The following is a 27559-nucleotide window of genomic DNA, read 5'->3' on the forward strand; positions in this document are numbered from 1 at the left end:
TTTTTCATTTATTATTTATCATTTCCTCCTCTTTTCCTTTCATTTCTTTTCCCTCTCTTCCTCCACCCCCTCGCAATATTTTTTCTTTTTTTTTCCTTTCCATTTTTCTCCCAGTCATTGTATGTGTGTGGGGGAAATCAATTTTCAAAAATGAGTGGGAGGAAGGGCGGGAGGGAAGGAAATTGTCAAAAAGAAGAAAAAGGAAAATACATCTCACAGCTGAAGATCTCAAAGTTTTTAATGAATTAAGGCCCAGACTTTCAGCCGTGAACTGAAGAAGACTAGGGCTCTATGCCCCACAGCGAGGTGGGTAAGTATGGTTATCCTTACAGGGATGTGAAGTGACTTGCCTAAGGCTCTCACAGAAAGTCAGTGGCAGAACTTCCTACTCATAGCTCTGTAATGTAATGAGACAATGCTCCCTCTGACACCTGCCAGGCCTCTGTACGTGTCTCTCTCTGTCACTCTCTCACTCCCTCTAAATCCGTCACTTCAACGGACTATTTCCTCTCTCTCCACAGGAGGCAATATCTCGCTGCCCGGAGGAGGAGCAATTGGCCCGTATTCAAAATGTCATCCAGGAACTTCCACCATCACATTACAGGTAAGAACTCAGTCGTTGAAACTGTGGGGATCCATGCGGTGTCTCTTAGCTGTGGGAAGGATTCTCTGAAACAGCTTCTGCTTCAGGGAGGATCTGAGAGGTGGTTTCATTCATTGCCACCAAATTCAAGAGCAATTCACCTGTCCACTAAATAAAATTAAACAGATCATTCCGTCAACCCGAGTCTCCCTCCCAGCTGCCATAACGTACTTGGCCAGTTGCGCAGTGCTGTCCAAGTGGGAGAAGGCAATTAAGGCCATGCATTTAAGCATACAATGTGATCTGAGCTTCCATAGCCACCATATGCATCAGTAGCCCCCTTCTTCCTGCTTCCTACTGTCCATCCTCCTCAAATTCATTTGGGTTGTACCACATGAAGCCATCCACAATAACAACAGAAACATCCACAGTATTCTGCACCACTGCTCAAAAACCCTGACATCACAAATCGCTGCTCTGGCTTTAAGCCATGGTGCCCATTTTGCCAGTCTCATATATACAGACACCACAGTGACTGGGGGAGACTGAAACCAGTACCATCAGCACCAAAACATAGGCCTCTCTACCTCTTGGGCTAAAGGAGAATTCTGTTAGCAGATTTTATATGCCAGACTGCTGTAATCTTGGGGGCTAGCAACTAATGGGAGACTTGATCACATGTGCAGGAGCTGAAAACTTTTTCTTTATCCAAACCAAATGCTTGCAGGACTTTGGAATACCTGATCAAGCATCTGACTCACCTGGCCTCCTTCAGCAACATGACCAACATGCACACCAGGAACCTGGCCCTCGTGTGGGCACCTAATCTCCTCAGGTACAGTAAGGACCTCTTTTCACTTCACTCTTAGGGCAGCACTGCTGAGCTACTGCTGGAGCATCTGAGAGTGAAACTGACAGACAGTAAACAGAAACTGATCAGTCAGTCCCAGACTGATCCTGCTGAGAAAAATGCAAAGAAATAAACAGCATAAATAATAGTGTGAAGTAAATATGATTTAAAAAATTCTCCCAAATTGAATAACCTGAGGTTTTACTAATAATATCCAGGGAAGGAAATCTATGGATTTCTAAAAACTATATTCTTTTTGACAGTGTCCATTTAAAAATTAGGCGTTTGCTCATCACTATGGGATTGAAGCAAGTGTTTTCAAAATATATGGGGTGAAGTTTGATAGGACAGAGCAGTGAGTGACTAGGGAAGGGGAGATAGTGGTACATGTTATAGACAACTTGAATCCAAATCCATTTTGGTCACAAGTGAAATGAGTTTGAAGATCTTAAGATAGTTGCTAGTGGACATTTGCTGGTATCACAATATCAGCATGTAGTTTTTCATAATTTACCCTGCCTGAAAATCTCTGCTGAGAGCCAGTCCTGCGATTGGATCAAATGTTGAAACTACTGAACATTGCAAAGTGGACGTTTACTATTCAGACATTTCCATTCCAGCTTCTGTCCTTCTTGTCAAATGACCTGAAGTCTGTTTCCTTTGTAATGCAAGTCCCAAGGAGGACAAGAAAGAGGCAGGCAATGCAACTGCAGTCTCCTTACATGGTTATCCCGTTGGCAATGCCCCAAGCCGTTATCTAACAAACCACTCATTAACTTTACAAAGGATCCATTGCCCAGAGATAATTTCTTCAGTAACACTTTGGCATGTCAAGATAAGGAAGGATTTTCTGCTGAGAGAGTGAGAATGCAAGAGTGCTGGGTGGAGTGAAGGAAGGGACAGAGACATAAAGACAGTCATAAAAAAATAGCAGGAAAAAGAAGAACCTGAGACATGGAATTCAAATCTTCTCTTCCCTCAGATTTGATTGGGTTCAGTTCTGATGGTTTGGCTTCAAATCCACCTTACAGAGATAAGCTCAAACCACAAAGTTTGGAGCTGGATCCAGAGTCTGAGGGGGAGCTGGGCCCAGTGTTCTGGTTTAGTCTCTAAAAGGAATAGAGAAAGAGGACAGAGAGAAGGTGAGAAAGGAAAAATAGAATGGAAATAGAATGGTGGAAATAGGAAAAAGAAAACTTCTGATGAATAAAACTGGTGAAAATAAAAAGGGGAGAGAGGAAATGGAGAAAGCAACACAGAAGGAAAGAGATGAGAGAGGACATGGGGAGAGAATAAAGAAAGAATGGAAAGGTAAAGAGAGAATAAAGGACTAGAAGAGTAAAAAGAACGAGACTCAGAACAACAGTGCGTAAAAAATTCCTATTCAAGGACATTCCTGCTGTATCAGGGAAAGGTTCCATCGATGACCCACTGGGGAAGGTCAAAGCAATTCTCTCCCTCACATACTGTATCTTAGGATGCAGGGGTTTTATTTTATTTATGGCTGCTCCCCCTGTGGTACAGGTCGAAGGAGATCGAGGCTGTTGGCTGCAATGGGGATGCAGCTTTCCTGGAGGTGCGAGTCCAGCAGTTGGTGATTGAGTTTATCTTGAATCACGTGGATCAGATCTTCAGCAACAACATAAAAACCAGCTCCATGGAGAATGATGGTAACTACCTCCCATGCCACATATGCTAACTGCCGGCTGCTCTAACCCTAGCCCCATCCCCTCCCACCAACACCCCAATTTCAACCCCGTCCTTTCTCATAGACACTCCCAAACATTCTCACCAGTACCCCAACCCCTCATTGACCCTAACACTTCTCACCAACACCCCAAATCCTTCTCCTCAACATCCCTGATCATCCCTACCAAAACGCAAACTCATCCTAAACTTTCCCACCAATGCCTGACCTGACTAATCATGACACTTTTCATCAACGCCCTTATCACCAGCATGACAGTACTCCCAATCCCAACACTAACCTTTCCCATTGACCCTCACAGATCTACCCTGGATATCCCAACCCATCCTAACCTTTCCCACAGCCCCCCCACTTAACTCTTCTCACCAATGCCTAGAACCCTAAACCTTCCCACCAACAGCCTGAGCCCAGCCTAAAATCTTCTCCTTGCAATGTCAAGCCTTCTCCAATCATAGCTCTTCACACCCTTATCCCCATCTCTGTCGACAGCCTTCTCCTCCCTTTGCTTGTCATGTCTTATCCTAGCCCTTCCTGCCATCAAAAAACATGCCCAAAACTACAATGTGTGCTTTGCATGGCATTTGGATCATATGTCTAAGGATTTGCTGCTTTATAACCAGGGGCATTATTTCATAAACTGAGAATTTGTCCTGGACTTCAGCAGAGTTGGGAAATACTGTTACTCAGAGACAGGCTTGTAGAGAAAGTGCTTTTAATGGGGGCTCTTGGTCCTGATTAGCCTCACGTAACCTCAAACATGTGCACCCCTATAAGTCTGTAATTCTTTTCACCTTTTATTTGAACTTTAAGGAATTTTTAGCACTTAAGGAAGTGAGGGACTTACTATGTTGCCTAAAGACACAGTGTGGACAGTGGCTGTGCAACCTCTTTCACTATCCATCAACTTTGACCTGCAATGCCCCCTTAAAGTCCTCTGCTGGAAACCACCTGCTCAGAGCTCCAGCCCTGACCTGTAGACACCCTTGTTCTTCCAGTGCTAATGCAATGCCTATGGCCTTCTGTTCTCCCATGGCAGAGGTTGGAGGCTGCAGAGTGAAGAATTCTGCCCTAGGATTATTTCAAACTGGCACAAATATCATGATGGAGTAGTGACTCGCCAACATAAAGGGTTGGTGATGTGTTGCAGAGCCTTTGATCTCCAAGTCACCAGCTCAAATCTGGCCCGTTTTGGTAGTGACTGAACATTGTTGTCTGCTAACAGCTGTGTGGAGCCCTGTGAAAAATAAACGGACAGTCTCAGTCCAGTTCTTAGTGGGGAAGTTCCCATATCACAGAACCCACCAACACTGGCGCTCATTGGTTTCCTTGCTCAGCAGATAGGCCAAGAATTGACTAGACTGTAGAGGCTGAGCTCCCCTCCCACTCTGAGAGGAGGTTGGCCCATTGGTGAGGCAGTGTGTGGGAAGCTAGTCTTAATAATAATTAATGGAGATATCCCATCTCCTAGAACTGGACGGGACCTTGAAAGGTCATTGAGTCCAGCCCCCTGCCCTCACTAGCAGGACCAAGTACTGATTTTGCCCCAGATCCCCAAGTGGCCCCCTCAAGGATTGAACTCACAACCCTGGGTTTAGCAGGCCAATGCTCAAACCACTGAGCTATTGCCCACACAAACAGAGGCCTTCACTCTCTAGGGTTGTCCTTTTGTCAGAACTAAAATTAATTACAAAGGAAAAAGAAATGTCACTGTTCAAAACAACCCCCCTAAACAAACAGGGAGAAAGATTACAGAGTAGAGACAAGGGCCAGCCACAAAGTTGGGATCTGGATCTGAACTTCCCCAAAGTTCAGGGGAATTGGGATCCAGGTGTTTTGGAGGGACACACATCTTTCATACTCAGGCTTCAGCAGCAGCCAGTACAACGCAATACAGAGTGTGGCTAATGAGCAGAGCCTTGCAGGGAGGCACTGCAGTCTGATGAAGAAGATTGCTGTGGAGACAGAGGACACATTGGACAAGTGCATCTCTTTGCAAGTGCTTTTCCCCCTGCAAGAGGTGATCCTGTGGAGGAAACACATGAGAACCCTTCTTAGATCCCCTGTTCAGGGTTGGAATCTTCTTTTTTCCTTTTCAGAGAATATGCCCATTGTGAAGAGTCTGACACTGCCCTCTGCCTCCCTGCCTATGAAACTGGTGAGCCTGGAAGAAGCTCAGGCACGGAGTCTGTCAGCCTCCCACCCTGCCCGGAAAGAGAGGAGAGAGAACAGCTTGCCTGAAATTGTCCCAGTCACTGGATCCTTCTTCCACACTGTCGTCGACCTACCTGACAGCAAGTAGGTGCCCAGAGAAAGCTGAAATACTAACCAATGAAAGCATACCTCCCCACGGTCATGGGTTTGGTGGGACTGTCCTGCTTTGATCCCCCTAAACCTCCTGTCCTGACTGAAGTAGAACATTTCCCGCATTCAGTGGCGCCCGCAGCTGTACACACCATTGGCTGGGCAGAACTAGGGAGGGCAGTGCCTTCAGCTGCTCCAGGGCATGGTCAGCCCCCTTGGGTGTGCTCAGTGGCTGCAGGGGAGCACAGGGATGGGGAATGATGCTGCTTCTGAGAGGGGTGGGTGGGAAGGCAGGGGCTGAGTGTGGTGCACACTCAGCAAGTGGCGCTCTGGTAACAGTGCCTGCAGCTGGGATGGCTTCATAGGGATTGGCAGTGACCGGCTTTAGCCATTTGAAATGTTATGTGAAAGACAGAGAGAATGCTCCTGCTGCACCCCCACTCCCCACATTGTCATCCCCTTCTCCACCCATTGCTGAACATACCAGCACCATCAGGGTTACTGGACTCCCATCTCCAAGGAGAAGAGATCAGACTCTCCTTGCAAGCATTGAAAATGTGATCCTACAACTTCCCTAGGTCTCTGTGTTCTCATGCCTCCACCGTTCCTCAGCACAGAACCAGGCAGGCCCATGCTGTAAGGCAGCTGCCTTGGCTTCCCTGAATCTGCCCTGAATGTCAAACAGATCTTGAAAAAAGAAGAACAGGAGGACTTGTGGCACCTTAGAGACTAACAAATTTATTAGAGCATAAGCTTTCGTGGACTATAGCCCACTTCTTCGGATGCATATAGAATGGAACAAAAATTGAGGAGATATATGTACACACATACAGAGAGCATAAACAGGTGGGAGTTGTCTTACCACCTCTGAGAGGCCAATTAATTAAGAGAAAAAAACTTTTGAAGTGATAATCAAGCTAGCCCAGCACAGACAGACAGTTAGATAACAAGTGTGAGAATACTTACAAGGGGAGATAGATTTCAATGTTTGTAATGGCCCAACCATTCCCAGTCCTTATTTAAACCGGAGTTGATTGTGTCTAGTTTGCATATCAATTCTAGCTCAGCAGTTTCTCGTTGGAGTCTGTTTTTGAAGTTTTTCTGTTGTAATATAGCCACCCGCAGGTCTGTCACTGAATGACCAGACAGGTTAAAGTGTTCTCCCACTGGTTTTTGAGTATTTTGATTCCTGATGTCAGATTTGTGTCCATTAATTCTTTTGCGTAGAGACTGTCCGGTTTGGCCAATGTACATGGCAGAGGGGCATTGCTGGCACATGATGGCATATATCACATTGGTAGATGTGCAGGTGAACGAGCCCCTGATGGTATGGCTGATGTGATTAGGTCCTATGATGATGTCACTGGAATAGATATGTGGACAGAGTTGACATCGGGGTTTGTTACAAGGATAGGTTCCTGGGTTAGTGGTTTTGTTCAGTGATGTGTGGTTGCTGGTGAGTATTTGCTTTAGGTTGGGGGGTTGTCTGTAAGCGAGGACAGGTCTGTCTCCCAAGATCTGTGAGAGTAAAGGATCATCTTTCAGGATAGGTTGTAGATCTCTGATGATGCGCTGGAGAGGTTTTAGTTGGGGGCTGAAGGTGACAGCTAGTGGTGTTCTGTTATTTTCTTTGTTGGGCCTGTCTTGTAGGAGGTGACTTCTGGGTACTCGTCTGGCTCTGTCAATCTGTTTTTTCACTTCAGCAGGTGGGTATTGTAGTTTTAAGAATGCTTGATAGAGATCTTGTAGGTGCTTGTCTCTATCCGAGGGATTGGAGCAAATGCGGTTATATCTTAGAGCTTGGCTGTAGACAATGGATCGTGTGGTGTGTCCTGGATGGAAGCTGGAGGCATGTAGGTAAGTGTAGCGGTCAGTAGGTTTCCGGTATAGGGTGGTATTTATGTGACCATCGCTTATTAGCACAGTAGTGTCCAGGAAATGGACCGCTTGACTGCATTTAGCCGTATGGAGTGGAAATCCATCAACCTCATGAAAAAACTCGTACAGATACAGACAGACATCATCTTCCTTTCCAAATGCAAGCAGATGGACATCATACCAAAAGGACTAAAGGTAAAAAATCCATTACAATCTACATATCACACAGACTATGCTGAGAGACTGTGTCACACACTCTCAAAGAAACTGCGAAATCACCTGATCAGCATCCTATACAGCAAACAGGGAAAGATTAAGAATGAGCTCTCAGAACTGGATACTCTCATAAGAAACCAACCTTCCACACAAACTTCCTCATGGATAGACTTTACAAAAACTAGACAAGCCATTTACAAGACAAACTTTGCCTCTCTACAAAGGAAAAAGGACACTAAACTATCTAAACTGCTACATGCCACAAGCAGCCACAACAGTAGTTCCCTTAACCCACCCAGCAATATTGTTAATCTTTCCAGCTATACTCTTAGCCCAGCAGAAGAGTCTGTCCTATCTCGGGGCCTCTCCTTTTGTCCCTCCAGACCCATGAATATGATACAGTTCTGCGGTGACCTAGAATCCTACTTTCGACGTCTCCGACTCAAAGAATATTTCCAACATACCTCTGAACAGCATACTAACCCACAGAATCCTCCCTACCAGCACTACAAAAAAAAGGATTCTGCGTGGACTCCTCCGGACGGTCGAAACAACAGACTGGATTTCTACATAGAGTGCTTCCGTCGACGTGCAAAGGCTGAAATTGTGGAAAAGCAACATCACTTGCCACATAACCTCAGCCATGCAGAACACAACGCCATCTACAGCCTCAGAAACAACCCTGACATCATAATCAAAAAGGCTGACAAAGGAGGTGCTGTCGTCATCATGAATAAATTGGAATATGACCAGGAGGCTGCTAGACAGCTCTCTAACACCACATTCTACAGGCCATTATCCTCTGATCCCACTGAGGATTACCTAAAGAAACTACACCATCTGCTAAAAAAACTCCCTGACAAAGCACAGGAACAAATCTGTACAGACACATGCCTAGAACCCCGACCAGGGGTATTCTATTTACTACCCAAGATCCATAAACCTGGATATCCTGGACGCCCCATCATCTCAGGCATTGGCACCCTAACATCAGGCTTGTCTGGTTATGTAGACTCTCTCCTCAGACCCTACGCTACCAGCACTCCCAGCTATCTTCGAGACACCACTGACTTCCTGAGGAAACTACAATCCATCGGTGATCTTCCAGAAAACACCATCCTGGCCACTATGGACGTAGAAGCCCTCTACACCAATATTCCACACAAAGATGGACTACAAGCTATCAGGAACAGTATCCCTGATAATATCACAGCTAACCTGGTGGCTGAACTTTGTGATTTTGTCCTCACCCACAACTATTTCACATTTGGGGACAATATATACCTTCAAGTCAGCGGCACTGCTATGGGTACCCGCATGGCCCCACAATATGCCAACATTTTTATGGCTGACTTAGAACAACGCTTCCTTAGCTCTCGTCCCCTAACGCCCCTACTCTACTTGCGCTACATTGATGACATCTTCATCATCTGGACCCATGGAAAAGAAGCCCTTGAGGAATTTCACCATGATTTCAATAATTTCCATCCCACCATCAACCTCAGCCTAGATCAATCCACACAAGCGGTCCATTTCCTGGACACTACTGTGCTAATAAGCGATGGTCACATAAATACCACCCTATACCGGAAACCTACTGACCGCTACACTTACCTACATGCCTCCAGCTTCCATCCAGGACACACCACACGATCCATTGTCTACAGCCAAGCTCTAAGATATAACCGCATTTGCTCCAATCCCTCGGATAGAGACAAGCACCTACAAGATCTCTATCAAGCATTCTTAAAACTACAATACCCACCTGCTGAAGTGAAAAAACAGATTGACAGAGCCAGACGAGTACCCAGAAGTCACCTCCTACAAGACAGGCCCAACAAAGAAAATAACAGAACACCACTAGCTGTCACCTTCAGCCCCCAACTAAAACCTCTCCAGCACATCATCAGAGATCTACAACCTATCCTGAAAGATGATCCTTTACTCTCACAGATCTTGGGAGACAGACCTGTCCTCGCTTACAGACAACCCCCCAACCTAAAGCAAATACTCACCAGCAACCACACATCACTGAACAAAACCACTAACCCAGGAACCTATCCTTGTAACAAACCCCGATGTCAACTCTGTCCACATATCTATTCCAGTGACATCATCATAGGACCTAATCACATCAGCCATACCATCAGGGGCTCGTTCACCTGCACATCTACCAATGTGATATATGCCATCATGTGCCAGCAATGCCCCTCTGCCATGTACATTGGCCAAACCGGACAGTCTCTACGCAAAAGAATTAATGGACACAAATCTGACATCAGGAATCAAAATACTCAAAAACCAGTGGGAGAACACTTTAACCTGTCTGGTCATTCAGTGACAGACCTGCGGGTGGCTATATTACAACAGAAAAACTTCAAAAACAGACTCCAACGAGAAACTGCTGAGCTAGAATTGATATGCAAACTAGACACAATCAACTCCGGTTTAAATAAGGACTGGGAATGGTTGGGCCATTACAAACATTGAAATCTATCTCCCCTTGTAAGTATTCTCACACTTGTTATCTAACTGTCTGTCTGTGCTGGGCTAGCTTGATTATCACTTCAAAAGTTTTTTTCTCTTAATTAATTGGCCTCTCAGAGGTGGTAAGACAACTCCCACCTGTTTATGCTCTCTGTATGTGTGTACATATATCTCCTCAATTTTTGTTCCATTCTATATGCATCCGAAGAAGTGGGCTATAGTCCACGAAAGCTTATGCTCTAATAAATTTGTTAGTCTCTAAGGTGCCACAAGTCCTCCTGTTCTTCTTTTTGCGGATACAGACTAACACGGCTGCTACTCTGAAACAGATCTTGAAATCATTTGGTGTAAGAGCGCCACCTGCTGGTGGCTGGCCTGAACTGCAGCGTGAGGCATCCATCTGCCTAGTTCAGTAATTTTCAACCTGTGGTCTGCGGACTAAGATTTCCAACGGGTTCCACAGCTCCATTTGAAATTTTTTAGCAGCCCGCAAATGAAAAAAAGATTTAAAACCCCTAGCTTAGTTGTATAATTCACTGTGTTCCTTCATGAAAAGAGAAGAGCCACTAGGGCAAATATCAGTCCTGCTGTATCACTAAGAGTACATCTGCACTGCACACTCCTCATGGCAGCGTGTAGAGTACATACCCTGCACGCCCCACTAGCATGGGTATAAATAGAAGTGAAGATGGTAAGACAGGGAAAGGCTCTGAAGGGGGAGAGAGAGCGTGGAGCTGCTGGAGCCTTTCCCCATTGCCTCTTCCCTGCCAGAGCCTTTCGCTGATGTGTGTAGCTACATACCACAGTGTGGACACAGCCTGCCTTTCACTGCAGTGTGTATCTACACGTACCCTGTGCACCAGCACTGTCAGTAGTGTAGGTATATAGCCGAAAAGATATTGACAAGAGGGCACAAGTTCCGAGAAGAAGAGCGTGAACTCAGATGACCTTGCTGCACTTGTCAGGTAGGTGTGTATATAGATAGATAGATTAGATAGATACATAGTATTATCTATCTAATCTAATCTAATCTAATCTAATCTAATCTAATTGAATCTAAGTAAAATATGGGCACTGAATTGCCCTGGCTCAGAGATAATAGCCTCTACAGCTGGAGACTTACTGGTGACCCATAAGGAACCATAAGCAGTGATGTATCTACACACTTCATATAGTAACAGCAAAGGACTACCCACCAAAGGTAAGAGGTACAGAGGCAGCCCACTCCCTGAACAGGACACCTCCCCTCCCCTCCACCCCCAGAGTGTCCTTTTCTTCATACTTTCAGGAGAATAGGCCTACTCTAAACCTCTGGTCCCTCTGTAACACAATGAGAGGGGACTCTGTACCTCTAACATCCTCTTCTCTGTACCAAACTGATAGGAAGGGTTGTTGAGGGCAAGGCAGAGATGCAGGGAGCCTGTGTCTGAAAGCAGGAGCTGCAGGAAAGGTTCTTGCACCAAAAGAGGTGAGAGTGTGGGAAGGGTGAAGACCAGTCTGATGCTAGATGAACAGAGGGAGTGAGGCAGGGAGGTGAAGGCAAAGATCCACACAATACAGTATACAAAGGAGAATATGCATGAGATGTGGTGCTTCTCCTGCAGTTTTACACTGAGCTTTTCAAAGGGTCCCAAGGGAGTTAGCACCCAATTCACACTGAAAGTCACTGAGATTTGTGGGCCTAAACCCCTGGGACTCTTTAAAAACCTCTGACTTAAGGTTATTATAACATTTGCCTTGCAAACCCCAGAATTAAAGAGAGAGAGAGAGAGAGAGACTAAAAGAAGAGCAGAGGCTGAGGGGGATGGGGAAGACAGGTTTCTGTGGCACACCAGGACTAGTGTTCAGCCCCAGGTACTTGGCACTAATCTCCTGTGCATTTTCTCTTCCAGGAGAAAATTGTCCACCAAATCCAAGAAATGGAAGTCAATATTTAACCTGGGCCGGTCTGGAGCAGATTCAAAATCAAAACTGAGTCGAAATGGGAGTGTGTTTGTGAGAGGGCAGAAACTCTCTGGTAAGAACCAGCTTGTCAGTTAATTTCCTCTCTCAGCCAGCTTCCCCTAATCACTCCTCTCTGGTATGGCAATGGTACAACAGATAGCCTGTTGATGTTAGTGCTGCAAGAATTCAGATCTGGGATGAAAGTCAGATTAGGCTTCTAGAGTTGGGAAGCAGGAGGAGTCACATAGTTAACTCCTTCCATCGTGGGCCTTTCACTTGAGTATGGCAATGAGAGGCAGTCAGAACCAGGGACTGCCAACCCAGAACATCCATTGTGGTGTTGGGGTGAATACGCTTCGTTGTCCAGCACCCTACAATGGGCTTAGGAAGCAGTAAGCCCCAGTTCTGCAAAGCTTTTTAGGCTTAGGAGTCTAAATACCATAGGGGATTTGGGCCTTATGTGTTGTATTTGATAGCTTGGCTAACCCAGAGTGGGTTTAAGGGGAGCTGCGCTCCTGGAAGTATTATGCCTCATAGGAAATGGTGCATGGCCAGGTTAACTCACTCTATGTGGTACTGAATCAGAGACTGGTCTATGCCTCCATGGCATTAAAGAACCAAAGTATCTTCATATAAACTGGCATCATGAGTTCCCATGTTTATTGTCTTGTGTATTTGGATAAATAGAATCACATTTGCCGAGTTTACAGGCGAAAAGATGTTTTTCCTAATGGCCAGCATCCCAAACTCTAGATTCTCCTGCACTGAAATCTAACAATTGCTCTGCTTCCTAGGAGCATATCCAGTATTGCCAAGCCTCGGGGTTCAAAAATCATGAGTCAGCCTCCCCCCCCCCCCCAATGTTGAGTTTGGTTTAAAAATAAGGAGATTTTAAAAAAATAGGGCTGTCGATTAGTCGCAGTTAACTCACACGATTAACTCAAAAAAATTAATTGCGATTAATCACACTGTTAAACAATAGAATACCAATTGACATTTATTACATATTTTGGGATATTTTTCTACATTTTCAAATATATTGATTTCTATTACAACACAGAATACAAAGTGTACAGTGCTCACTTTATATTATTATTTTTATTACAAATATTTGCACTATAAAAATGATAAACAAAAGAAATAGTATTTTTCAATTCATCTCATACAAGTACTATAGTGCAGTTTCTTTATTGTGAAAGTGTAACTTACAAAGGTAGATTTTTTTTTTCTTACGTAACTGCATTCAAAAATAAAACAATGTAAAACTTCAGATCCTACAAGTCCACTCAGTCCTACTTCTTGTTCAGCCAATCGCTAAGACAAACAAGTTTGTTTACATTTACGGGAGATAATGCTGCCTGCTTCTTATTTACATCACCTGAAAATGAGAACAGGCATTCACATGGCACTTTTGTATCTGGTGTTGCAAGGTATTTACGTGCCAGATATGCTAAACATTTGTATTCCCCTTCATGCTTTGGCCACCATTCCAGAAGACATGCTTCCATGCTGATGATGCTCATTAAAAAAATAATGCGTTAATTAAATTTGTGATTGAGTGGACTTGTAGGTTCTAAAGTTTTACATTGTTTTATTTTTGAATGCAGTTATTTTTTTGTATATAATTCTACATTTGTAAATTCAACTTTCATGATAAAGAGATTGCACTACAGTACTTGTGTTAGGTGAACTGAAAAATACTATTTCTTTTGTTTTTTACAGTGCATATATTTGTAATAAAAATAAATATAAAGTGAGCACTGTACAGTTTGTATTGTGTTGTAATTGAAATCAATATATTTGAAAATGTAGAAAACATCCAAAACTATTTAAATAAATGGTATTCTATTATTGTTTAACAGCACAATTAATCGCGATTAATTTTTTTATTGCATGATTAATCGTGACTAATTTTTTTAATCGCTTGACAGCCCTAAAAACGTACATTTGGGGTTCTTTTAATTATCTGTCTGGTGTTGGAGCCTTTAGGGTTCATGTGTTCAAGTTTTTCTCTGCAATCATGAGGTCTAGAAACTTACTTTTTCTTCTTCTTCTTCTTCTTTTTTAAAAATGGGATTGAGTCTCACATAATCTCATGAATCCAGGAGCTGGGACTTTATGAAAAAACCTTAATACCACAAAAATATCAATAAACTCACTAGAGTTGGCAACATTGCAATATCACTTGTATGATTGGTACTGTATAATAATTAGAGGTGAGGTTGGATGAAAATCCTGGAGCCAAATCCCCTTGAACTTTGGGAGAGTTCAGATCCTGATTTAAGCTTTGTGGCTCCAGCCCATCTCTGATAGTGTACTTGCGCACCTGCAATTGCACCCACCCCGTGTGATTTGCATATGCAGTGCGAGGTCACACAGGAAGCCGGTGACAGGCTCTTTTTTAACCACAAGACCATCCTACATCTCCGCTAAGGAATACTTTCAACATGCTACCATCCCAAACCAGTCATGGACCTGAGCTACAGTGCTCATTTCCAGGCCTGGCCTCTCCCAAAATTTAGGGGTGTTGGAGCCTGAGGTTCTTTCTGGGCCCAGATCTATGCTAAACAGTGCACTGAGGGAGATCGGGCTGTTTCTTGTTAATAATGGACACTAAATGCCTTTTCACTGCATTAACCCACCCGCCGAACATTGCATTGGCTTTAATTATGCTGTGCTCTCCAGCTGCTCGGAAACTGACAGGTCCCAGGATCTGATGTAGGTTTCTAAACTTATTTTTTCACAGAAAAAGCAACTATTCGACCAGCTAAAAGCATGGACTCTCTGTGCTCCCTGCCTGTAGAAGGTGAGACCCTGATAGCCTGTACCTAGGGCTGCTGAGCTGCGGGATGGGCCTGTGAGCTCTAACGAGTGTGTGCATATGTGTTGGCAGGTGTTTTTGTTTCTATGCATGCTCACACACCTATGTCTGTGTTTACTTTTCTCTCTGTGTTGCATGTTCTCATGTGGTTCCACCAGGTGTTTACACATGCCCATGCATTACCATACCTGTGTATATGCACTGCTCTCCCTCTGTCTGTGTGCTTGTATATTGGCATATGCATCCGGGCATATATATATGTGTTTGTGTGAATATCTGTTACCAGTACAACGGGCTTCATTCAGCTCTGCATTATTCCAATGGGCACGAGGTCCCTATTTGTGGGAAGACTGCCTGGAAAGAGGATGAGGCATTGCCTGATGCCTGTAACCAGCCAGCAAGGCCGAGGCACGGCTGATTGCCAAGGGCACACGGGCATACACGGAGCCAGTAAGGATCCTGCACAGTTTCCAGTGGAGAGGATCCTGTCTAGCTCCAGCTACCTGTGAGAGCTGCCATCTCTGGGTAGAGTCCCTGGGGGAGGAGCCTGAGGGATGTAGGTCCTGTCCCCTGCCCTGTATCGGAGACTCTGAAGGGCTGGGGCTGTTCAATAGGGCCCGCCCTGTCTCCTGGGTGTATGGAGGAAGGCTTCCCGCTGTCACTGCTCCCTTTGCCAATTCTCCATTTGTCTCCTCTCCCCAGGGGAGGATGAGAAAGGCCGGTTCAAACGCACAGTCACTGCCGGAGGGTTTTTCATCCCGGTGATGAAAACGCGGACAGGAGGCGCAAGCAGCTCGGGTGACCTCAGCAAGGAGAGTGAGTGGGACCGTGAGGGGGCCCCAGCGGGGGCCGAGGGAGGCTCAGAGCTCAGCGGGGATAAAGCTGGCCCCAGGGCCCCCCAGGCGAGGCCACCCCCCGAGCAGTTGAAGGTGTTCCGGGCCATGGAGGACACTGAAAGCGAGCAGACCTCCCCAAAGACATGCCGCATGTTCTACACCTCCGAGACAGCCTCCAAATCAGGCTTCCCCAGCAGCCTCTTCCCTCTGGAAGCTTCCCCCCGGCACCAGCGGAAAGTCCTGAATATCTCAGAGCCCTTTGCCGTTTCCGTGCCCCTTCGGGTGTCCGCAGTCATCAGCACCAACAGCACCCCATGCCGCGTGCCTGCCAAGGACAAGCCTGCCCTCTCCAGCCTGGAGGAATCATCCGCTCTGGGGCCGGGCAGTGCTGCTCTCACAGCGCCGGAAGGGGATGGCCAGCCCAGGACTGAGCAGGCCACAGACAAGGAGGAGAACCAGCCCAGGGCTGAGGCTGCACCAGGTGAAGCTAGTAGAGGTGAGCAGCGCACAGCCCCAGCAATGAGCTATGCAGGGCTGAGGAATTTCCCCTGGTAGGGACCCGGGTCCAGTAAGGCCATTCAAGCCAGTGCAAGGCAGTGTAGAGATCTGGGGCAGGGAGAAGCTCAGTGGTCCCCAGTGGAGGCATGGCGGGGGGAGGATGGGCATTGAGGGGACAAGCACTGGATTGGTATAGAGAAGTAAGGTCGTTCCACAGGGTCATGGGAATGGGGGACTTAAACCATGTGAACTTCCTGACAGCAGTGCCCTGTCCATGGCAGCGGGGACTCTAACCAGTGTAGTGAAGGATTTGGGGTTTTATCAGTCAGGATGAGTTGAACCTACACAGGTCCTTTATCTCAGTGCCCTGGGCCAGCTGCAGGCCCTGTGTTGTGAGTGGTTTATATTGCTGATTCGTGTTTCTAATCCAGGTTCTACCACTGAGGAACTGATGGCAGCCAAGAAGCCTGAGTCCTCGGAAACCTCAAAGCCAACAACAGAAAACCAGGAGCTGTTAGGCAGTGGCAGCAGCACTAGTGGCAGGCAAGCCCCAGAGCAGAGCCCTGGCTTGAAACAGACACCAGCACCAGAGGGCCCGGCAGGCCTGCACTCGGCAGGTGAGATCGAGCAAGGCCAGCTCAGGCCGCAGGAAAACCCCTCAGAGAGAGGCAGCCGGCAGCAGGAGACACCAAGTGTTAAAGCAGAGGAGGCCTTGTTCCCGAGAGAGCTGGTAAGGAGGGAGCCTTGAAAAGAAGGAATATCCATTGTCTCAAAGGACCTGAGGGAGATGGAAGTATCCCCATCTTGCTAGGGATTGCTACGGGGGACTGGGAAACTGCTGCATGTTTGTCTGCATCCAAGCAACCTCAAGCTGTGATCTTGACATGTAATATAGGCTAAGCAGAGTTAGGCTTGGCCAGGTGTTAAATGACGTTCTCTATTCAGTATACAGCTGTCGTGTCCTCTCTCACTCCCCTATTCTGTTAACTATACCTTGCTGTCGGTACTGTCTCTGGAAGCCTCTCCATATGTCTAATCGTATTGACTCTCTATCTCTGACCCTTCTCCCCCTATTTCTGCCATGTCCTTTATGAGGACTGTGATTTTTCTCAGGCAGATTTTTTTATTCCATTCCTGATCATCCGGACATGTTGTAGGGTCACTGCTGCATGCTGAGCGGAGTTTTGATTTGAGTCACTCAGTCAGCCCAGATCTTTCCTCTGAGTGGTTACCTTCCAGTGTGCTAGACCTTGCATTTGGCAACTTTTCTTTACGGGGTGTGTAGTGTTCCCTGCTGGGATAGGTGAGTCTATTTAATGGGGCAGGTTGGGAGGCAGTCTGAGGAATTGTAGCTATTGTTTCTCAGCTAATTCACTTTGGGCATTTGCCATCAGACCTGAGTCCTAGCTCCACCTCTGATGATCTCCCCTGTAAACCCATTTGTTTACAGGCATATGCAAGGGAGGCAGTGTGGCCTAGTGGATAAAGCACTGGACTGGAGCTCAGGAGATCTGGATTCTATCCCTGGCTCTGTCAATGGCCTGCTGGGTAACCATGGGCAAGTCACTTCACCACCCTGTGCCTCAGTTTGCCCATCTGTAAACTGGGGGTTACGATATTGACCTCTTCTGTAAAGCACTTTGAGATCCACTGATGAAACTGCTACATAAGAGTGAGATATTATTATTATTATTATTTATTATTTTATTTAGCCAGATTTCTGATGGCATGTGTATGTGTGCCGGCATTCCTACTAGCCTGATGGTATTCCCGGCGGGCTGCTACAGGCAGCGTTGTGGGCAGAAGGCAGATGAGCATGTGGAGTGATTGCTGTCAGGTTATGACATTTCTGGTGTTTTTCAGGCTGAAGATGCTGCTGCCAATGCCCTGATGGAACCGCTGTGGCCGGAGATTCAACAGGAACTCAAAATTATTGAATCTGAAGAGGAGCTCTCATTCTTGCCTACAGATGTCCCCAAGACAGGCCCACACCAGCCTGCGTCCTCTGCTTCACCACAAACGGACAGCTTCTCTTCTGGTTCTGTGCTTGCCGTGACACTGGCTGAACAGGAAACTCCATCCAGAACCCCACAGGTCACATCTCAGTTGCCTTTATTTGGTGCCACCTCCAAAGAAAGTTCAAAGGAGCCTGGCAGCCTCCAGGGTGATAAACCTGAAGTGGTAGCACAGCGTGACTGCTCTCCTAACATACCTGAACTGGATACTGTCCTGTTTGGGACATCTTCTCCAAAGAACCATCTAGTGCTGGAGAATGTCAGCAGTGATCTTCCACCTCCCCACCAAGACCAGAAGCTTTATGATGAGAAGCAGCTCATTGAGGGTCCTTTAAAAGAAGATGTCTCAGATAACAAAGGGATGTGTCCAGACCAAGCCAAGGAGAAAGGCAACACTGGCCTGCTGCATAGCGAAAAGGATGGCATTGCTGTAGGCCAGGATGGAGTCTTGACCCAGAGGGAGAAGCCTGATAGAGTGGTTGCAGGAGATGGCCTGATCTCATCAAAGAGGGCAAGTGGAGCTGGAGCCCAGAAGCCCAAAGAGGGTGGCATGGCTAACAAAGCCCAGGACTCTTTCGACCATGAAGAGGAGGATGCATGGACAGACAATGTCCAGGGCTTTGAGCTGGTAGAGCCATGGGAGGATCACCAGTGGGTCACCAGCCCGCTCCATTCCCCCACCCTCAAGAACCTCCAGGAAAAAGCAATGCAGGACTTCCAGTCACAGAGCTATGGAGTGGAGAGGGGCCTTTCTGTTCGGCCACGGTTCAGTCGCAGTCTTTCTCTGGATAGCAAAGATATGGTGCTGAGTGTGTGGGCTATCCAGCCACCTCTCACAAGTGCAGCTGAAGAGCTCCAACGTGGCTGCACTAGATCGGGGACCAGGGACCTGTTAGAAACACTGCCAACCTCACCACCCAGGCCAAGCCACATCGAGCGAGCCGAGACCTGTCTGAGTCCTCGAGAGGACTCTTTAGAGCCTGAGGGATCAAGTGATGCCCTGAGCAGTGAGGCAGAGCCTGCAGCAGGGAGGCTGCTAGCCAGGCATGAGGAACTGTGCCCTGCCTCTCTTTCAGAGCCAGGGGAGAAGGTAGTGGATGGCAGCAAAGAAAACCCTCAGGACTTAACGCCCAAGTTGCCTTTTCCACACTGTAATACCCAAGATGGTTTCTTGCAGGCAAAGAAAATAGATGAAGATCCATCCGGGCCTCAGGATGCTGCCCCCATTGGAGCGGCTGTCCCCAAAGGGCTGTGTTCCACCAGCGAGTCACAGCTGAGTAACAACAAAGGCGAAGACGCACCCCGTAAAGTGAGAACCAGGCCATCGTCTCTCAACTTGGATTCACTCCTCCCTGCCCCCGATTTCTTCAAGTTTGACAACCTGGCGGTGCCCACTTCACCTGGAAACCTCTTATGTGTGCAGAAGGAAGGGAAGAGCAGCGATTCTGTCCTGTCACTGCCTGCTGCCTGCCCTGCCAGGAACAAAGGCGACCCCTGGGGATCTCGCTTCGATCCCCGGGAGCTAGACCTGGATTACATGGCAGTGGCCCACGCTGCCACCGGCCGTCGTAACTCTGCCCCTGTGAGCGTGTCGGCGGTGAGGACCTCCTTCATGATTAAGATGTGCCAGGCCAGAGCTGTGCCAGTGATACCGCCCAAGATCCAGTACACACAGGTCCCACAGCCGCTGCAGACTCAGAACGCCGACCGGGACATCCCTGCATCGCTGGGGAGGAAGGAAACAGAAGCTCACTCAGCCAGCAGGCAGCCCCCCCGAGCAGGTTGGGGACAGCTGGAGCCCCCAAAGAGCCCTCGGGTAGAGAAGAAAGCCAAAGAGGAAAAAGAAAACAGTGACCCAACTCAAATGGATTCAACTTCTTCTAGGCATGGCAACCTCAACCCTCTGCCAGATCTCTCCCTCTCCAGTCATAATTCCACCCAGGAGGTGCCCGTGCTGCGCCGAAAGCACACTTCAGAGAGGGAGACCGCAGGAGACAACCCACAATCTTCAAAAATGGAGAGGCCATCGGGATTTTCCAAGCCTTCCTACAGATCCAGACCAGGAAGGCCCCAGAGCCTTATCCTCTTCAGCCCACCCTTCCCCATCATGGACCATCCATCTTCCTCAGCAGACTCCAGGGTGTTGTTATCACCCATAAGAAGCCCCTCTCAGAGCAACTCTCCAAACCCTATTTGTGGCGATCTGTCTGGGAACCTGCAGACAACACCTGAGGGGGTCACTCTGCGGAACAAAATGACCATCCCCAAAAATGGGCAGAGACTGGAGACCTCCACCAGCTGCTTTTACCAGCCCCAGAGGAGGTCAGTGATTCTCGACGGGAGAAGCGGGAGGCAGATAGAATAACGCCAGCTCACCTCACCCCTCTTCCCTGGTGGATGAGATGGGAATGCCCACCTTGAGACCAACTGTGCTATTGTTGTTGTTGTTGTTATGATTATAAATATTCTATGCAAAAGGGACACAAATCCTTTATTTCCTCGTGCAGAGCATTTTGCTACTGAGGTTCTCATTCTTTGTCTCCCTCTCTCGTTTTCGGGAAACCCCACATTATCTGCTCTATGGAAAAAAATTCCAAAGGAAGTTTGTTTTCTTCAGTGTCATCCTCTGTCTGAAAAAAACATGGCATGATCCAATGGACATGTATGTGAAGGAGGTAAGACCAGAGGGTACATTTTTCTCCCTTGCACCCCCAGGCGATGATGCAGGACCATCTGTCCAGCCATCCCTGCTGTACTGCTCTGGATAGCGTAAGCAAACTGCAGAGGAGAATGGTGATAGCTGAAGGTGAGAAGGTAAAGCTGACCTGTAAAGATCACACTGAGTGCGTTAACCTAAAGAGCTTTCAAAGCAAACACTCTGTCTTGAAGACATTGCCTACAGCTGTTCTCTTGTAACACAGAATGCAGAATGTGCAATGTCTGGAATGAAGGTAGCTGAACAACATAAGCCCAGCTTCCCTTTCAACTTAGTGATTTCCACTTGCCTGGTTGTCTTGCAGTCAGTCCCTCCTTATTTGTTGGAGGTTGGCTTGTACCTGGTGCTCTGGTTCCAAGGTGGTAGAGATCACTCTGGCTTAATTTAGTGAAAAGAAGGTTCTGGCCAAACAAAGACCAAGAGTATCAGTTTTCAATTAAGCCTAGGGCTTAATTACCTGGCCACAGAGTTCCCCGTCGCTCTTCGCACCTGCAGCTGCACAGTGGGATCCGAGCAGCTAGACAAGATCATGAGAATCCTCTGATCAGCACATCCTTGGCCAATGCCCCCTCCCCTCCTGGTTTGCATGTTCCCAGCCACTGGCCTCTGGCTATTCTTGCACTTCAGATTCCTGAGATTTGAGGCCAGCTCACTGAATGCCTGGCTGACTTTTACCTCCCCTGCCGTTGGTGCTTTCAAATTGATTAGGAGGAACATGCTAGAGAGGATGATTTGTTGGTGCACACAAATGGAGGAGCAACATGCATGTTATGGGAGGGAATTCAGCTGGAATTAAACTGTATCCCGAGGGTCTGTTATCACTACTGTCAATATGTGGTCATACAGGAACAGCTGCCATAGGAATGGAGTTAAGGCTTCTGCTACAAAGTCTTTCACTTAGGGTTAATTGCAGGCTCATCTGTCAGCTGGTGTGTGACCAGGGGCAGCTCCAGGCACCAGCGCTCCAAGCACATGCCTGAGGCGGCAAGCCGTGGGGGGCAGCCTGCCGGTCGCCGTGAGGGCGGCAGTCAGACAGCCTTCGGTGGCATGCCTGCGGGAGGTCCGTTGGTCCTGCGGTTTCGGCGGCGGGTATGCCAAAGGCACGGGACCGTGGGACCTCCCGCAGGCATGCCGCCGAATCTGCGTTACCAGCAGACCTCCTGCAGGCGCACCGCCAAAGGCTGCCTGACTGCCATGCTTGGGGCGGCAAAATACATAGAGCCGTCCCTGTGTGTATCCAGAGGCAAGTGCATGGCTTTGTACTATCCTCAGTGAATACACAGTTCAAATGTCGCTAGTGACCTTGCAGTAGAGAGAGACACCAGTACTGATACAATCCTAGTAATGGTGTCCATAAGGGCCATTCTTAGCCAGTCTTAGAGCTCATAGTTCTTCTATGAGCTAGCTTGGGCTGTGGTAGGAATAGTAACTGAGCAGCTGCAAGGGCAGGCCTATGACTCCCATAGCCAATGACAATCAGGAGATGCTCCCATCCAAAGTTATAAATTAATTAGCATCTGTTAGTTATCTGTGTTTAGATCTTTATTTGAAGGCACCTGCATTCTCGGTGTCTCAGGTGAAGTGTCTGCTGGTCTGCAAACCCAGCCAATGGGGCCATTCGGTCTGGGTGGAGAGTAAACTGCCATGTCATTGGTCTGGTTGGGACTAGAGGTGTATAGGCTCCAAGAACCAGGGATGATTCCCCACCACCTGGCATCCAATTTTGTTATTTATTCCTGTGCAAAGCGAGGACAAATTACTGAATCAGAATGCTGTGCCCTTTGACACCATCTTACCATTTGACCCCTGCTTTGCCCGGATGTAAAAGACCACACAAGAGGCAAGGTGGTGGAGAATTAAACCCATGCGGGTTCATAAACTCAGATGGGATAGTAGTCTGGAAAGAACCTAGAATCCCCACTCAGATTCATGCTTTCCCATAGACTTCAGCAGGGGTTTTACTTGAGTAAGCACTGTGGGAGCTGGGCCTGAGCATGCAGCCCAAAGCGGTGATCTCCTCCTGGCTCCTGCCTTCGCAAAACCCTCCACAGCTTCCAACTAAACAAGGGCATAGCTAGTTCTCCAGCTTTCATTGAACGTGTACAGCATGAAGCTGCAGTTCCACATATGCCAAGAGCCCTTGTGTAGCTCCTCTCCGGTGGAGGTAACCATCACCGCAGAGTTAACAGGAAATGATGAAAGTAGGTTAGCTGCAATATTTAGGGGTTCATTACACAATTCTGCAAAAGGTAATGTGACTGGAAAGGATTCCCATGTTTTTCAGTTTCAGGGAATTATTTTGGGTCGTGACTTACACCTTTCCCCTGACCTTGCAGGAACCCAACCATTGCGGCATTGTGCTAGTGACTGGGAACTGGAAGGTGAAAGTAGAAATAGACTAGGCTAGATTCACAAAGTGTACTGTCCAAAAAACAACAACAACAAAATGAAAATCTGACTCCTTAAATTCTTTCATTTAATCAAACCTGTTACTGAAACGGAGGCAAAGTCACTCTATAGAAATATAGAATTTTAATCTTGACAGTGCCCCTTCAAGAAATAAGGCTGTAGGGTTAAGTGGGAAAACCCTTCAAGGGAAGATCACTTTATTAGGAAATGCTACTTAACACACTATTAAAGTCTGGACCCAAACACCACATCCTTTGAGGGTCTTCAAAATTTGAGCCTGCTCCCAGATCTGGATTTTATAAATGAGCATTCTCTTGATAGTGGGTAAAACCTTGGACGTGAACATCTCCAAATCTTGTGGTGTCTGAAGTCTGATCCGAATTTTGCAGCTTGATCCCATTTCTAGTTGAAAACTAACTGGCTTCAGCTGGTGCATAAAGTACTAAGGTAGGCCCCAGAGACAGACAGCTCTTGTGGCAAGCTAGGGAAGGTCTAGCAGAAACAGTCCTGTGCTTATAGAATCATAGGATTTTAGGACTGGAAGGGACCTCAAGAGATCATCTAGTCCAGCCCCTTGCACTCATGGCAGGACTAAGTATTATCTAGACCATCCCTGACAGGTGTTTGTCTTACTTGCTCTTAAATATCTCCAATGATGGAGATTCCACAACCTCCCTAGGCAATTTATTACAGTGCTTAACTTCCCTGACAGGAAATTTTTTTGCTGATGTCCAACCTAAACCTTCCATTGCTTCTTCTCTTATCTTCAGAGGTTAATGAGAACAATTTAGCTCTCTACCCCTTGTAACAATAGTTTATGTCCTTGAAAACTGTTATTGTGTGCCCTCTCAGTCTTCTGTTCTCCAGACTAAACAAACCCATTTTTTTCAATCTTCCTTCATAGGTTATGTTTTCTAGACTTTTAATCATTTTTGTTGTTCTTCTCTGGACTTTCTCTAATTTGTCCACATCTTTTCTGAAATGTGGTGCCCAGAACTGGACACAATATTCCAGTTGAGGCCATATCAGTGCGGAGTAGAGTAGAAGAATTATTTCTCGTGTCTTGCTCACAACATTCCCGTTAACACATCCCAGAATGATGTTCTCTTTTTTTGCAACAGTGTTACACTCTTGACTCCTCATATTTAGCTTGTGATCCACTATGACCCCCAGATCTCTTTCCTCAGTACTCCTTCCTAGGTAGTCATTTCCCATTTTGAATGTGTGCAACTGATTGTTCCTTCCTAAGTGGAATACTTTGCATTTGTCCTTATTGAATTTCATCCTATTTACTTCAGACCATTTCTCCAGTTTGTCCAGATCATTTTGAATTTTAATCCTATCCTCCAGAGCACTTGCAACTCCTCCCAACTTGATCTCTATGCCATTATCTAAATAATTGATGAAGATATTGAAGAGAACCAGACCCAGAACTGATCCCTGTGGGACCCCATTCATTATGTCCTTCCAGTTTGACTATGAACCACTGATAACTACTCTCTGGGAATGGTTTTCCAACCAGTTATTCACCCACCTTATAGCAGCTCCATCTAGGTTGCATTTCCCTAGTTTGTTTATGAGAAGGTCTTGTGAGACAGTATCAAAAGCCATACTAAAGTCCAGATATACCATGTCTACTGCTTTCCCCCCATCCACAAGGCTTGTTACCCTGTCAAAGAAAGCTATCAGATTGGTTCGACATGATTTCTTCTTGACAAATCCATGCTGACTGTTGCTTATCACCTTATTATCTTGTAGGTGTTTGCAAATTGCTCAATTATTTGCTCCAGAGAGCAATTAGAGATGGACCAGTGCCACAAAGTTTGGATCAGGAAATCAAATTCTGCAGAGTTGGGAGGATTTAAATTAAATGGTCCACATCAGCTGATTGTAGAGCTGGGCCCAAGTCACCAAGTTCAGCTCTGGGGACAAACTTTCCCTGAATTCATGGGGCTTGGAACTGGGAATCGGTTTCAGACCTGTTTCCACTAGACTAGAGAAAAGGTCTGAGCTATGCTGTAGGGTCATGGTGCAGTTGGTAGAACCGTGTGTACAGTAGATAACTGCACCATTGCAACTTGCACCAGTGCAACTGAACCAGGGCAAGTTGTAATAGTGTAGCACATTCACATTAGCCAGCCCATTTTTGCGTGCACTTCTGCCCCATGTCCATGTGCAGCATACCCTCCACCCATTGGAGTAGCATTGATGGGAGACAGGTCCGTCCCACAATTTAGAGTTTTCCTAAGTGTAGGGGAGGTGCCTGTTGCCTGGTTTTATTAGCATGGAAACACTTTCCCTAACTAGATCACAAGGCTGCAGTTCCCCCCATCCTGTGAAAAGTGTGAGGGCCTCTCGTTTAGGGTTTGCAGGTGGGCTGTTATGCCCTCAGGCCTAATCCTGACATTGTCCATCACACTTCTGTTGGTTTATAAGGTCTAGAAGATGGGACAAGGAATACCCAGATGGGTCACTTCCCGTTCTATAGAGTACCAGGAGGGGATGCATGCAGCTCCCATTAATTGCAGGGTGTTGGTGGGTATGGGAGTGGTGTTGGATGGTGGGGAGGGGAGTCACCTGTATCAAGGGGAGGTGGGGGTGGGGTTCACCTAGCTGGATAGGTGGTATGGTGTGCGGGTCACCTGGCTGAAAGGGAGGGGTGCTGGATGTAGGGACCACCTGGCTGGATGGGAGGAGCTTTGGTGGCTTGTGTGGTGAGGGATGGGCGGGGAGAGTCACCTGGTTCCATGGCAGGGACATTGATGAGTGTGGGACTGGCTGGTGCACTCATGTCCTTGGGGACAAACAGGAAGTAGGACTGTACAGTACATTGTAAACGATATTAACTTAGACTGTCCATCCCATTTGCTCATTTTACGAAGGGTGAGGCACTTCTTTGATGCAGCCTTTCAGCACGTTAGGGCTCTGGAGGAGGTTAGGTCTGCAGCAGACACCAGCAGCAAAGCCTGCAACTGTTTCCACCAGCCAGAGTCCAAAAAGTGCAATCAAAATCCTTTTATCTTTTCTTTCTTTAGATTGTAAAATGCCTGTACTGATGAATACTGTGTTAAATTTATATATATATATATATAAAAGAACATTATATATAAAGATATTAAAATGTAATTAAAAATGAAGGAATTGTCTAAACAGGTCCATCACGTCTGTGAAACTTGGGCTGATGTACAGATATTGTTTTCCGTTAAAATTTCTTTACCGCTGAGAGTGTGAGCTGGAACAAGTTTTAACTAGCACAGGAAGGTGAAGCTAGAATCTTAGATCTGATTATTGTCAGTCGTGGATCGACGGTAGATCTTACCGCCATTGAAGTCAATGGTAAAACTCCCACTGAAATCAACGGGAGCGGAACTGGGTCCTAGAAGAGGATGGAATAGATTGGTGAGTCCCAAAATACCATGACAGATTTCTCCCTTAAATGTCCGATGGAGTTTCAACTCCACATTTACCCTGGGGCTCCCTGATTTTTAGATCTCTGCCATCTTTCCTCTCAAAGATAAATATACATGGGTTGGTGAGATCCTATGGTTGATCCAAACCCTGTTTAGTCTTAACCTGATCCTGAGTAACAGTCTGCTCCTGCTACTAGTGTAATGCATGAAAGCTTACCATTGACTTCAATGGGAGCTGGACTGAGCCTGGAAAGAGAGGGCAATCAGTAGCCAAGTCCTGTTTAGGGCCCAGTGGTAAGTGCAGACACCAAAAAAGCTTGCAGCTCACTCCTGCATCCATTGGTCCCCTTCAAAATACTGACTTGATGCAAGTCAGGGGGAAGGGTTGGAAATCAGATATCGGGTGAAGAGGAATGGCTTATGGGCTATGATTATTTCTTCTGCTACTCCTGATGGATCGCATTTTTGTTAAGCATTATTGTCCAGGTGGGTTGCCTGCCTTTGTGCCTTTTATTGCTTTAAGAAATTAAATTTTGCCAGATCTCAACCATGAGATTAAACTGGAGTTTTTATAAAACAGACATGTGCCCTAGTGGTGATTTGAGACTTTATTATCCCCTGTATGATCTTGGTGAACATGATGAATGAATGCTTCTGTCTCCCTCTGTCATCACCTCTAACCCTTAATTTGCCATCTAGAAGGACCATGGAATGGGGAGGGGGGTTTCTATTAAGGGAGCAAAATAAGTTAGTGGCCGGATTTTCAGAGGTGCTGAGCACTCAGGACGCCTTCCGAAGTCAATGGGAGATGTGGACGCTGCTCAGCAGCTTTGACAGTCAGGCCAGAGGTTTTTGGCTGTCTCAAAATCCCCCTTATTTTAAGTGTT

General features: G+C 46.7%; 1 protein-coding gene across 2 annotated transcripts in view; it reads left to right on the forward strand.

The window, feature by feature from the left end:
• The window catches only part of ARHGAP31 (Rho GTPase activating protein 31), a 96131-nt gene extending 72350 nt beyond the window's left edge, over nt 1-23781 (forward strand). The window contains exons 4-13 of one of the 2 annotated variants that reach the window (XR_010593821.1): nt 522-604; nt 1311-1418; nt 2958-3103; nt 5238-5436; nt 11916-12040; nt 14714-14773; nt 15491-16120; nt 16554-16852; nt 17573-17794; nt 17986-18765. Coding sequence is in view for 1 of the 2 variants with exons in the window: in XM_005304774.5 (XP_005304831.2) it covers nt 522-604; nt 1311-1418; nt 2958-3103; nt 5238-5436; nt 11916-12040; nt 14714-14773; nt 15491-16120; nt 16554-16852; nt 17986-20502 (4167 nt within the window). In the remaining variant the exon portion in view is untranslated. Of the gene's footprint in view, nt 1-521; nt 605-1310; nt 1419-2957; nt 3104-5237; nt 5437-11915; nt 12041-14713; nt 14774-15490; nt 16121-16553; nt 16853-17572; nt 17795-17985 lie in introns of both variants that reach the window. The other variant, XM_005304774.5, reaches the window with a different exon arrangement.
• Nucleotides 23782-27559: the final 3778 nt, after the last annotated feature.

This window comes from Chrysemys picta, chromosome 1, assembly GCF_011386835.1.
Source record: "Chrysemys picta bellii isolate R12L10 chromosome 1, ASM1138683v2, whole genome shotgun sequence".
NCBI lineage: Eukaryota > Metazoa > Chordata > Testudines > Emydidae > Chrysemys > Chrysemys picta.